This window comes from Microcaecilia unicolor, chromosome 12, assembly GCF_901765095.1.
Source record: "Microcaecilia unicolor chromosome 12, aMicUni1.1, whole genome shotgun sequence".
Lineage (NCBI taxonomy): Eukaryota > Metazoa > Chordata > Amphibia > Gymnophiona > Siphonopidae > Microcaecilia > Microcaecilia unicolor.
The window spans coordinates 55,892,242-55,906,716 of record NC_044042.1 but is presented as its reverse complement, the minus strand read 5'-3'; the positions used below and the strand labels follow the sequence as shown (position 1 = coordinate 55,906,716).

The 14,475-nt window shown below is 44.6% G+C and overlaps 1 protein-coding gene across 2 annotated transcripts in view; it reads right to left on the bottom strand.

Annotated features, from left to right (window-relative positions):
* JAM3 (junctional adhesion molecule 3) overlaps nt 1–13,755 on the bottom strand; it is a 94,197-nt gene extending 80,442 nt beyond the window's left edge. Inside the window, exon 1 of one of the 2 annotated variants that reach the window (XM_030221961.1) lies at nt 13,683–13,755. In XM_030221961.1, coding sequence (XP_030077821.1) covers nt 13,683–13,728 — 46 coding nt within the window. In that variant the 5' untranslated portion in view covers nt 13,729–13,755. The remainder of the gene's footprint in view (nt 1–13,682) is intronic. The other variant, XM_030221962.1, reaches the window with a different exon arrangement.
* Nucleotides 13,756–14,475: the final 720 nt, after the last annotated feature.

Below are 14,475 nucleotides of genomic sequence, written 5' to 3'. Positions count from 1 at the left end.
GCACCTCCGGGACGGCGGTCTCTGCGAAAGGAATGCTGCTTGGGGGAGAAGTTCCTCTTGAAGGAAGAGGAGGCAGAAGAGCCCGACCTGCCCGGGTGGTACCGACGGGCTTCCTGAAACCGTCCTCTGGAGGTACCGGGGCGAGTACTAGCCCGAGCCCTGACCTCTGGTAACTTCTTGCCCTTAGACGTGCCGAGATCGGTCACGATTTTGTCCAGCTCGACCCCAAAGAGCAGCTTGCCTTTAAAAGGCAATTTAGGCAGGCGGGATTTAGAGGCGTGGTCAGCAGACCAATGCTTCAGCCAAAGCCACCGCCGCGCAGAGATTGTCTGAGCCATGCCTTTAGCTGAGGCCCTCAAGACATCATACAGCAAGTCTGCCAAATAGGCCAAGCCCGATTCCAGGGCCGGCCAATCAGCCCTCAAGGAATGATCCGAGGGGGAAGCCCGCTGCACCATAGTCAGGCACGCCCTGGCCACATAGGAGCCGCAAACTGAGGCCTGCAAACTTAAAGCAGCCGCCTCAAAGGACGACCTTAAGGCCGCCTCCAATCTTCTGTCTTGGGCGTCCTTTAGGGCCGTGCCACCTTCCACCGGCAACGCCGTTTTCTTAGTCTCCGCAGTGATTAAAGAATCCACGGTAGGCCACAGATAGGCCTCACGTTCACTTTCAGGCAAAGGATAGAGGCGGGACATAGCCCTAGCCACTTTAAGGCTCGCTTCCGGGACATCCCACTGAGCCGAAATTAAGGTGTGCATAGCATCATGCACGTGGAAGGTTCTAGGCGGGCGCTTCGTCCCCAGCATAATGGCAGAACCAACAGGGGCTGAGGGAGAGACGTCCTCCGGAGAGGAAATCTTCAAAATGCCCATGGCCTGCACTAACAGGTTGGGCAAATCCTCTGAGCTAAAGAGCCGCGCTGCAGAGGGGTCATCCGCTCCATCCGAGCGGGGATCCGTCTCCTCCAAGGAATCCACAAAGGACCGTTGGGAGAACTCAGAAATGCTGCCCTCATCTACATCGGAGGAGACAAAGTCCTCCAAGGTCTGGGAATCAACCCGAGGGCGTTTACCTCCGGGGGCCTCAACCTCTTTACCAGACGAGGGAGCAGGGGCAGCGTTTTGCACAAGGAAGGCCTGATGCAGCAGCAAAACAAACTCGGGGGAGAAACCCCCCAGACTGTGCACTTCCGCAGCCTGGGCTACAGCCCTAGACGCACTCTCAACCGGCGCTCGCAAGAGCGGGGGAGAGACATGCTGCGCATCCAAAATGGCGTCCGGCGCGACACTCCGCGAAGGAGCCGCGCGGGAAGAACGGCGCTTAAGTTTAGCCGCTTTTGTGCCGTCGCCCAAATTAAGGGCGTTCATGGCATTAACGTCTCCCACCTCAAGGGCGGCCCAAGAAGAAGCCGTCCGAGCCGCGTGGCCGGCCAAGATGGCGGAGTCGAGCAGCGGGGGATGGGCGTTTATGGCGGGAAAAACCGCCACACCGGAGGAAGGACCGGGACACTCATCGGTCACGAAACTGTCACCCAACAAGGGCGAATAAGACTTTAAGACCCCCGCATCCCCTCTAGAAGCGCACAAGCGATCCGGGGAGCGACTCTTTGCGCCCTCGCCCTCCGACGCCATAGGCCACGTGGAGATCAATCGGGGAACCCCCTGCCCGCTATAAAAAGGTAAAAATTACCTGCTTTCCGCTCCGAGCTGTAACGACCTGGTGTCCCAGTGAGTAGCTGCAATAAACGTTTAAATAAACGTCGAAATAAACGCCTTTAAAGGACGTTCAAAATTTTATTTTTTTTTTTACGGAGCCAGCGGGAGGGGGGAGAAAAGGAGGGACCTGGCGCCACCAGGTTTGCACTTGCTCAAGAAGAGCCCTCAACCCCAGGCACTCAACAAAACCTAAAAATTAGGCTTGGAGGCCTAGCCAGAGCTGCTGCTGTGTGTGACCACCACCTGCTGAGATAGAGAACATACAGAGGAGTTTCCGGCAGCACATGACCACATATAGGGAGGCAAAAGTTTGCTCTCTATCTCCACCTGCTGGTAGATGGACACAACCCACCAGTCTATGGATTGATCAGCATGATGATATGGAATTGGGGGTTTGGGAGTCATACCATGTCGTCATACAAAGAACGTAGAATTGATTAACACAGGACTACCACCTTACCATCTACAAAAATTAGCCTATATTCTATAATGATACCTATACAATCCTTAGGTACGTCTTGATTTCAAGAGGACAACCAGTCAAAAACTATGACAGTATATCTGCCTACCTATATATTACATACATACCCAAGCTAGTACCTGGTAATGGATCCATTCTGGGGTCTTCCTACACCCCCATTATTCCCAGTCTCTCCTCTTCAAAGAGATAAAGCTGTCCACTTGCCCAGTTTAGCTAACCTTCAAATTCTCCAGGACCTCAACACATAAGTACATCCTATATAATAATTCTCACCTCCAACGTTCGAATCCTGCTGCCTGTGTCTGTGGCTCCTTCGGAGCTGCTGAGCTAAGCTCCGTAGTCAGGTCCCGTGTGAAAAAAAAAATCTCAGAGCTCCAGGCGCAGAGGCTCCATAGTTCTGAGTGCTGACTCCAAGATTAGGGTAAGGGGTTATACACAGGAGATTATGCATAGTGTTGCACTAGAAAAGAGTCGCCGCTCCTCAGTCAGCAGCAGTGGAATAGATCCGGAGTTCGTCAGTGTGAGTGCTGCTCAAGTAGGGATTAGGTGCCCGGACGGAAGCACGACGTGTGCTCCATGGCGCTGGGCCACTTCTACACCCTGTCTATGGGGCTCCGGCTTTTTCCCGGGTTGGTCCTACCGCGACCTTCGTAGTCAGCGTGGTGCTGCAACGTCGGTCTCTCCCTGGCCAAGCCCTTGCATACCGGTTGGTGTTTCGTCGGGTTGCTCCTCCCGGATTCCTGTTCTCAGCTGCTGGCTCAGTCAGATCCAGTCTCTCCCTGCAGTCTCCCGAAGAGCCCAGGGCCCGAACCAGCAGGGAGAAGCGTGGTCATAATCCATGCAGAGGCTCTGGTGTGGTTCGTCTCGAGCTATGCTCAGGTCTTCTGTGTGGGTGTTCCGCTGTTCTCCTTCGGCTCCCCTTGCAGCCGTCGGTTTCAGCCTTCGAATCAATCATCGGCTGTGCGGTCCCGTTTTGAACGCTTTAGTCAACGGTCTGTGCGCTCTGGCCCTGGGGCAGATGGAAGGAAGGTGGTCGCTCCTCGGGCTCCAATTACTCTCTATGCCGCCGCTGCCAGGCCGTTGATTGCGTCGGAGTCGGGTTCGCGATCTGAGTCGTGGTCGTGTGAGCTGCAGCAGGGGAGGCTCGGGCGTTTCTTGAGGGACGCTGGACATTGGTGGCTGCAGGGGGGGCAGGGGAGAGAGGAGGGTCGCTGGACATGGGTGGCTGCAGGGGGGCCAGGGGGAGAGGAGGATCGCTGGACACGGGTGGCTACAGGGTAGGGGGGTCCTGAGACCAGAGACGTGGGGGCAGAAGGGGGTCCTGAGAGGGGGGTGGGGGCACACACTCACTCTGTGTCTCACAAAGAGAACACTCTCTATCACACACACACAGTCTATCTCTCTGTCTCTGTCTCACACTCACTGACACTCTGTCTCTCACACAAACACACACACACTCTGTCTCTCTCATTCTCTCTCTGACACACACACTCCATTTCTCACACATACTCTCTCTCATACACTCCGAGGAAAACCTTGCTAGCGCCCGTTTCATTTCTGACAAACGGGCCTTTTTTACTAGTAAGTACATAAGTATCGCCATGCTGGGAAAGAGCAAAGGTCCATCGAGCCCAGCATCCTGTTTTCAACAGTGACCAATCCAGGTCATAAATACCTGGCAAGATCCCAAAAATGTACAAAACATTTTATACTGCTTATCCCAGAGATAGTGGATTTTCCCCAAGTCCATTTAATAACGGTCTATGGACTTTTCCTTTAGGAAGCCGTCCAAACCTTTCATAAACTCTGCTAAGCTAACCGCCTTTACCACATTCTCTGGCAACGAATTCCAGAGTTTAATTACACGTTGAGTGAAGAAAACGTTTCTCTGATTAGTTTTAAATTTACTACATTTTAGCTTCATCGCATGCCCCCTAGTTCTAGTATTTTTGGAAAGCGTAAACAGACACTTCACATCTACCCGTTCAACTCCACTCATTATTTTATAGACCTCTATCATATCTCCCCTCAGCTGCCTTTTCTCCAAGCTGAAGAGCCCTAGCCACTTTAGCCTTTCCTCATAGGGAAGTCATCCCATCCCCTTTATCATTTTCGTTGCCCTTCCCTGCACCTTTTCTAATTCCACTATATATTTTTTTGAGATGTGGTGACCAGAATTGAACACAATATTCGAGGTGCGGTCGCACCATGGAGCAATACAAAGGCATTATAATATCCTCATTTTTGTTTTCCATTCCTTTCCTAATAATACCTAACATTCTATTTGCTTCCTTAGCCACAGCAGCACACTGAGCAGAAGGTTTCAACGTATCATCAACGACGACACCTAGATCCCTTTCTTGGTCCGTGACTCCTAACGTGGAACCTTGCATGAAGTAGCTATAATTCGGGTTCCTCTTTCCCATATGCATCACTTTGCACTTGCTCACATTAAATGTCATCTGCCATTTAGACGCCCAGTCTCCCAATCTTGTAAGGTCCGCTTGTAATTTTTCACAATCCTCCCATGACACTGCTTACATCCCACCCACAACCTCTCCAAACCCCTCCAATATCATAACATCAACACCAAATTTTTTTTATATACCATTTCAACCTACAGCTCAGATTGGTTTACAGCAGCAGAATTGACATCAAGGAAGTTTCCTTTCTTACAAGTTTTTATCAAGATTTTTCCTTCTACAAGAATTTATCTGTAATTTAAGCAAAACTTATCTAAAAAAAATAATTCAAGTATTTTATAAAAAGCCAAGACTTCAATAACTTACAGAATCTTAAATAATTTTGTTCCAAAAATTTCTGTGGTTAGAGAATTGCATAGGCCTACAACCGCAAAACTACACAATGTCTTACAAAAGGATTGAAGCTCAAAACCGAGATTGAAGCACTGAAGCTTGTTCATATGAATTAACCAACCAGAAAATTGACCAGTCATTCAATTATACTAACAAGGACATACAGTAGTAAATGATGAACTGTTTCCATATAAAGTTTTGAAAACCAAGCATAAAGATTTAAATTTAAAGCCAGTGAAGAGACCTTAATAGCGACGTAACTACGTCAGATTTAGACTTAAAGAGAAGCACGTTTGCAGTTGTATTTTGAAGAAGTTGTAACCTAGATAGTGAGTTCTTACAAAAAAGGGCACTATACAATGAATTATTCTACTCATCAAAAAAAAAAACAAAAAACAGTATGGATGATTTTTTGCGAACCATCCAGAGTGAAGTAATAATTAATCTAGTGCAAAAAGCATAGCTGCAGAAACACAGAAATGTTTGATCTGACTGCCGGAGTTAAGGAGTGAACTCCTTCCAGTGTGGCTGTCAAGTGACATTAAGGGGCCCTTTTACTAAGCCACGTAGGTGCCTACACGCACCTGGCTACTGCGTGGCCTGGGTGGTAATTTCATTTTTTACGCACGCTGGAAAATATCCGGCACACGGTGCTAACCGGGCGGTAATCAGCATTGCATGTGTGCTCATGATTACCGCCCGGTTAACACTAAGTCAATATGGGTGGCAGTAAGATCTTAGTAAAGGACCCCTAAACATGGCCCCAATGCACCAATGGCACACCTGGATGGGCTTTCACTCAGAATAACCTGAACTTCCTAACTGGCTTGTGTTTTTCATTCCCGCTGTGATGGAAAAACAACTTTCAAACAACCCACAACATTAAACAATCAACAAAGCAAGAATTCCGGGGCAGGAGGTATGGAATGTGGGATAAGGTTCCCCTTGATCACTTTATACCCACCCTGCCTACCCATGCTCTGCACTCCACCCTCTCTAATCTCTGGGCATGGGCTTTGAAACTGTTCACGCTCTCTCCGTTTGTCAATTCCTTGCCCCTCCCCCAAATCCACTAGAGTTATTCTGAGCTGGTGGAAGTGTGACCCTGAGGCCATGTTAATACTGGCAGGCCATAATACCTGGCCAGCCTCCTCTCTTTTATCCACACAGAAGGGATTCTATATATGGCGCCTAAAAAAATCCACGTGGAAAACATTTTTGCCTATGTGTATTCTATAAGTGGTGCCAAGATGTAGGCGCGGTATATAGAATATGCTTAGTTGATATCCTAGCGCCTAAAACTAAACCAATGAAAACATGGCATAAATCCCAGTGTGTGGATTTAGGCAAACTGGGCCATATTTTATAACTACACACATACATTTTGGAATGCTCACAAAACATCCATTTCCCCGCCCATAACCACACGTGCACATGTGAGAAGTTTGGCTGCACATGTTTGAAGTTAGGCGCACTGCGTTACAGAATACGGTTAGTGAGTTGTGTATGTAAATTCTATTAATTGCCAATTAGTGCTCATTATTGTTTGTTGAGTGTTATCAACGCTGATTGGCTTAAGTCAATTAAGTTTAGATGTTACAGAGTATGCATGAATTTTGGCGCAGATCTCTAGGTGTGCTATAGAATCTGGGGGACAACGGGTGGGCAATGTTTGTTAAAGTCTATTTTCTTGTATAAAGTACTGTTTTACCCAGTTTGAAAATTATCCTCATGCTGTTCAAATGTTGAATAAAGCTAAATAAAAATATACATATTCGGTAGGAAAAGCACAAATTCACTTCAGAACGATCCAAGATGGCATCGAGGAAACAGGACGCACCTGTTTGAGCAGTGGTGTTTCCTCTGAAGCTCTGGTCTCGCTGGGCTCATGACAGCAAGATGGGGAAAAGGAGAGCTAAGATCCATGGGCTAAATTCCCCAGCTCCCTCACAAGTACCTGCAGCGAGACAGACGATGTTGGATCAATACCACTTGCCTTCAGGTCCTATTTTGGCTTCATCTTCCTCCGTGCCGGTAGCAAAAGCTTCCGGCGGCAATTCGAGCAGGGCAACATTGAGCCCTGTAGAATGCGTAGCACCCCCATAGCCAGGCAATGATTATGCACCTGAGCAGGGTCTTTCAGAACTGCTCTGACAGGAAGTTCAATTAGAAGGACATGGGGGACAGCTTGAGGCGACTACGATCCTGACCTTGGGAGCAGAACAACCGCTGTAGTTAGCAGCCAGAGTACTAGGACAGGAAACTGTGAATACTCTGACCAGAGTCAAGGAACAGAATCTGCCTGAAATTGTGAGTAGGGGAACGCAGAGACCTGCCATGGAGATACTTGATACAAACAAACCAGAGTAATGTAAATGTTCACAGAGGATACGAGTAGTGAGATCTAAAACACTCTACAACTAATACATAAAAAAGAATCTTTCTAAACATTTTTGTGTGCAGGAGAGATTCTCAGAGTATTAACTCACCCAAAAGACGGAATAGTTCCCAAAGGTAAAACCTACTCCTAAGGGTGAATGAGTTTCTCAATCATTGAAAGGCTTCCAATGAGAAATGAGCAAAAACTGTGCTCCCAATCCAAGACGTGACAAATAATCACAAATAATAAGCAGAAAAGATTCTTTTTTATGTATTAGTTGTAGTGTTTTAGGTCTCACTACTCATATCCTCTCTGAACATTTACATTATGCTGGTTTGTGTTTTGGATTAGTAGCTTTTATACCAGACAGAGATAGTGCTGGGAATTGTATTTATTGTACACGGAGATTCTTGAGGCATTATGGGATGCCACTGACAATTTACAATCTTCCTTGTTGGATTTGATTAGAGTACTAAAGATATAGTTTCAATTTCTGAGGCAGTTTTGAATCAGGCTCAAATCACTGGCCAGCAGACTGCTGAAATGGAATCTATAAAATCTAAACTACAGACCATGGAGAGTTTAGAGATAGCCTCCCTCAAAGAAAGACATTTCATTAATAAGCATTTGGAATAGAGAATCAATAACAGCGGAACAGTTTGAGGACACTGAACTTTCTTAAGTCTCCTCTTGTTTCTCCTTTAGACATGTTTAAAAAAAATATATGCTTTTGAAGTTCTCCCCCGATATGTTACCTCCGCTTACCAGAGTTCAATACATTCTGTCTGACAGCGTTTCTGATAGACTGGACAATCAAGTTTGAAGTGAGGATGAATTAAATCTGATTTCTTTTTTGGAGTCTTCGTTGGAGGTGATAACGCAAAGAACCACTTTGGTAGTTACATTTGCTCTTGAACCAGATAGAAATACTGTATTAAGACTTTCCTTTAGATATTTGGACGCGTTGTTTATAGGGCCTAAAATATGTGTTTTTCCTGATTTAGCTAGGGTAACACAGATGAGGCGCAAGGCATTCCTATTATATAAGTTGAGGGTTCAATCCTTGGGAGCCAATTTTGTATTACGCTTTCTCTGTGTATGTTTGATTGTATTTCAAAGTCAGCAGTTTCAATTCTTTGACCCTAAGCAACTAAATGACTTTTTACAATCTAAGGAAGATATAAATGTGACTGTGTAACCCATATGTTCGCTGCTTAGGGTGGGCTGAGAAGTATCATTGGTTTGCGTTTCTTTTGAATCTTTGTTTTTCTTATTTCTTTATCTTGGATCCTATTTCTTAATTTGTGGACGGAAGAATTCATATATTTCTAATACTTTGCATGATCATTTTTTTTTTCTTTTTCTAATTGTAATCTGATTTTAATAAGTATCTCCAATTTGGTGTTGGTGAAATACGTGTAAAGTTTGAAAAATAAAAGTAAAAAAACAAACAAAAAAAACCCCACAAATTCGCTTCATTGTGAACAATGAACAGATTGCAAGGTGTTTGTTGCACGTTTGCTCATGAAATAAAAAACATATCTTCCATGCCTAAACTACAACTGTGGTGCTTGCTAAAGGGAATGTGCAGGTATCATATTAACACAACAGCTGTTAAATTGGTTCCATCTAACAGTTAACTCCCATAGCTGTTTCTCTTTGACACTGTTTATGGCACTAGCTGTTATCAAACCCACAAAACCGTATAGTTTTTTTCTTCCCCCCCCCCCCCCCCCCGATTTGGCATAGCTCCTACCATTGTTTGCCCATTTCCTATCCTGTTCAAACTACTGGTAGTCTTATAATCCTTTTCATTTTAGAAAAAAGTACTCTCTAATCAGGCAGTGCTGGAAAAAGGAACCACAGAGGATGGGCAGGGTTTTTTTTTTTGCCACGAACAGCTGCCTTAAAGCTGTTGCCTGCTTCTTGGGTAAGTATGCATAAAAGCAATCTGGAAGTTGATTTGCACTAATGTTGCCATTATCACACGGTCATTTTTCAAAATTACCACGGAGCACTTAATGCCACTTATTTTGTAGGTGGTAAGGGCTCGTGCGTTATCTGTGCACTAATTAGTGTGTGACCATTAACAAGGAAAATGGGGTCATTTTACTGCTGCATTAAACATGGCCCCAACACACAGGAAAAACCCCGTGCTGGAGATGTCGGCCACTTTTTAGCACAACTTAGAAAAAGGGTCCTTTAAATATCAAACTATAGTACAGTCTCGATTATGCGACCCAAATGAGATAGACCCATTGTTGGATAACTGAAAGGTCTGAAACACTGTAAGAACCCTTCAAACAATACATAAACAATGGTATAGAGTTTCCTATTTTCAAAAATGGTTCTAAAACAAAGATTTTTAATAGAAATAAATGTGATGAAGTTGGATAAGCCGGACAGTCAGATTACCGAAGGTCAGATAAGACTGTACTGTAATTGTACTGTACTATGAAAAATGGAAGTTAAGCCTTATATAGTATAGAAATATAAGCTCTAAACTAAGGTTCTTTTACTGAGCTGCAGTAAGCACTAGCGCATGCTTACTACAGCTTCAAATGGCTTACCATGGGACATGCTTAGGCATCCTGCACTAAGTTCCTTATCTGCATGCAGTAAAAAGTATTTTTTTTATTTTGTGTAGAGGGAGTGTGTCTAGGGGAGGGGCAGAGAATGGGCGTTTCTGCACTAATTAGCACAGCTACAATAACATGCGCTATTTGCAAAGATTACCATGTGAACCCTTACCACCTACAAAATAGGGGTAAGTGCTAATGCAGTAATTTATTTTAATGGCCATGCACTAATGGTAACACTAGTGCAAGTCAAAAAATAGAGGTAAGCAGGTATACATACAATAATGTGATACATCACCTGCTATCATTAGATAACAAAAAAAACACAACACTCACAAATAATTATAAAAGTGGAAAGTAATGTTTCAGTGCTAAACACCCCAAAGAGGACTAAAGTTTTTTAGTTTGCTGCTTTGCCGTTATCCCTGACGCAGCTCTTAGTGAAACAAGGAGCCCTTTTCTTCGGTTTGGAGCACAACAAAAGATGAACTTTTCTCAGCAACCTTCTAAAGATAAGTTTTGTAATAGCTGAAGATGTTATTTGTATGGCTTTTGATTGCTATCTGATTGATTGGCTGGGCATTTTTTGACAGCTGGACTAGAGACCTGCACGGGAAGGGGGTTCGCAGGAATCCCGCGGAACCCACAGGATTCCCGCGGGGACGGAAGCAGTTCCTGCGGGGTTCCCGTGGGGACGGAAGCAGTGCTGTGGGTTCTCATGAAGCGTATGCTGCACTTGCACCAGCCTCTCACCTACTGAGTACTAAGTTCTTTGAGTGCTTTCTTCTCCTCCTCCTTGCTTTAACAGCACAGATGTGGAAAGTCTCCATTAAGGAGGTGGTAGAGATACAAATGGAGATGAAATTCAAAAAGGCATGGGGTGAACACAGAGGATCTCTAATTAGAAAATGGAAGTTATAAAAAACCTAAACTTAAATGGCTGCATGTGTGTGGATGTGTCACATGACACTTAGATGGTGACTCTGGCTGTGATGAACTAGGACCAATACCGGGAGACCTGTACGGTCTGTGTCTTATATATGGCAATCTGGTTTAGGATGGGCTAGAAAGGGTTTAGACAGCAACTTTACTGGCTGGAAAATGAGGACAGTGCTGGACAGACTTTTATGGCCTGTGTCCCGCAAATGAGTGAATAGGCTGGAGTGGGCTTTCAGGGCAACGCCAGCAGTTGGAACATAAGGATAGGGCCAGGCTGACTTCTATGGTCTATGTCCCAGAAACGCCACAGAAAGACCATAATCAAGTATATAATATCACATTCATTGTTGATTTAATCATGAATTGATAATGATTGTGACTATTGGGCAAACTGCTGTCATTTACTATGTTACTATTAATCCTCTCTGCTCCCGGGCTGATGCGCAGACCTCAGCTCTGACATAGGTACGAGCATCAGATGTCACCTGACCTACTGGCGTGTGCATGTGGTGACCTTTTAGCACACAGTGCCAGTGAATCAGAGAAGTCTTACATGTGCGCACCAGAGTGTTCCAACTTCTGTTCCTTCCTTGCCTGCAGTGCTGCAGCTCAAACCCAAAAGGAACTTTTTAAATGTACCATTAAATTCTTGTGGGACTGGGTGAGGACAGGTTAAATTCTTGCGGGGACGGGTTGGATTTCTGTCCCCGTGCAACTCTGTAAGCTGGACTTGTTTTTCATTAGAGTTACCACACTCCATATATTGAATGGAGTTCTTTTCTGCCACTTTTTTCTCCCTTTTTTTTTTTGTTTGTTTGTTGTTTTGGTGGTTAGGTTGCTAGAGATTTTAATTATTTTATTTATACCAAAGCAAGAAATAAAACCCCTCAAAACAAAAAAACAAACAAACCATTTTAGACCAAGTAACAGATAGAAATGTTTTCAACTAAAATAGTTCAAGAAAGCCTCTTTTCCCTCAAGTGCTAAGCCCAGTTGTTTAAGTCATCCAAATATCCTGTGTACACAGTCAGGCTTATGTCAGACACACCTGCCAAATATGAAAGTTCACTTAATGAGAATTATAGTTTTGCACTAAGACATATGTAAGTGCTTGCTTTAGTCTGCTATTCAAATGAGCATTTGGGGTTATGAAGCACATTATGAATACTCAGTAACTTCATTACTCAAAAATTATGCAATTACCTTACCAAGCAAGAAAAATAGCCTGAAGGTTTGTGCTTATTGATCTTATGGTACAAAAGTCCAGTAGCTATACTGGGCTTGAAATAATCTGAACTCTTTGCAGAATGTAATATCTGTTATTGAACCAGGATATGAACTATCCAAAGACTGTATAGGACCCTACTGAAATACATCTCAGCCTTGGAGTAGTGGCTCGTTAATATGGGAATAATTTACCAAATTATTATTTTTTTGCACTACATAAATACCTGCTATATAACAAAATGTGTCAATTCTGCTTGCTATTAAACCACACTTCTATCTTGGGCACAGAATTACAATTATACCATCAAACCCCATTTTCTTGCACAAATGATAAGATCACACATTGCACGTACTGTTTGTAATATGATTTGATATTTTTACACCAGTCAGCTCTTACAGTTATGTCATTATATAGCACTCAAGAATAATTAAACAACCACACTTATGAAGCAAGTTGTGAATATGCAAAATACCTGGCTTTATATTGGGTTAACTATGTGTTATTTCTAACACCGTCAATATTTCCTGCTGTAACAGTAGATACGTAACTGAAATTAAATTCATGTGTCATCTGAATTAACAAAATCTGTAAAGAGCTAAAACAGTTCTTGCTCAGGACACAAACATTTCCCCCAGCAAATGTATATAGTGTTCAGATATCCTTGCATCCTTATCATATGGAACAGTTATTAGCATTAAAATAGTCTATTTTAAAAACAGCATTTCTCCCTTACAGAATTGAACCAGTCAGCTGCACCCAATCTTGTTTTCAGGCAAATACGATCGGTGGGAGCAACAGTTTTGCAGGACAAGTAAAAGAAAAGGGTAGTTTTAGTTCTACCGAGATGAAGCTCCATGTAGGGAGGTGCACAAAAAGCTACTCAATCTACTGTATAGCGTGGAAAGAAAAATACACCACTCAAGATACCTCTGGTCTTTCCTTCTGATCGGGGTTTTGAGAAAGAAAATCCAGGAAAGAAAACTACTAGCACTATGCTCCAAACAGGGCTGCCCTGCACCTCTCACAGATATGGGTGGGGGGTGGTAAGGGATGTGCTAAAGTGGCCTCCCGGGGGTGCTTTGTTAATACACTTTATGAAAACTAACGTGTCTGACCCAAAGACTGGCAAGCACCCTCTAAAAAGAAAGAGCTCACTGAGTTTAAGACTCCCTTTTCGACCCTGACTTTAGGAAGGGGAGGGGAAATCAGCTCATCAACCTCAAATCATTTCCACATGTTCAGACCTCACCCCCCCCCCCCCCCCCTACAGCAAAGCGCTCTTCCGAGCACACTGGACAGTAGTATGAAAACCAGTCTCGAGCAAACTGTAAACAAAGAGAAAGAGAGAAGACAGGGCAGAGGAGGGAGGGAGGAGAGGGGAGGACAGAGGGGTAAAACACACGGAGGAAAGAGACGGAAGAGGAGTTAAGTCAGTCCCATAAATAACAATTCCGAACAAACAGCTCCCGGACCACCCCGCCTAAGAACCAGGGAGAGCGGCCACCACAGCACCATTATCCCTCCCTCTTCGCTTTCAGACTCACCGCACAACAACAGCAGCGCAACCAGAAAAACGCACACCCGCGCCATAACGGGACTATATGGTAACGAACGAATGCCGAGCGCGCCTGCGTACTACACACTGAGCCCACCACCCTGCTCCGCCCTTGTCGTGCGCACGCCTCCCCCGGTTACTATGGTTGCTGTGCAAAAGATTGGGAATCGGGATGCGGTTTCCATGGATACATCGTATGCACTAGCACAGGGTGCCAAAGATGCTAACCTTTGACGGATGCAGTACCCTGGTACTGTCACTGAGGCCCCGGTGTGTACTGGCTGCCCATAAATAAAAAATCTTGGGGGGGGGGGGGGGGGCAAAGGGATGGATGCATTGCTTGGGTGACAAGCATGCTGGCTTTAGCGTGAGTAAAATGTGGATTCAGGTTTCCAGTGCATGCCATAAATTAGTTTTGCCATTTAGGTTTTCAGGATATCTACAGTGGATATGCACGATATTGATTTGCATACAATGGAGACAGTATATACAAATCAATTCATGCATATTTATTGTGGATAGCCTGAAAACCTGACTGGCAAGGGAGTACTGCAGGACCGACTTGGGAAACGCTGTCATAAATGCATTTAAGTGCCTACATTCTTATGGTTGCAAAATGCCTATGGTGGGGGCTTTCAACCCAATCTTCGGACCTAGACAGTAAGGTTTTCAGAATACCCACAATGAATATGCATGAGATAAATCTGAATACCATCTATCTGATGCATGTTCATTGTGGGTATCCTGAAAACCTGACAGGCTATGTGTGTCCCAAGGACTGG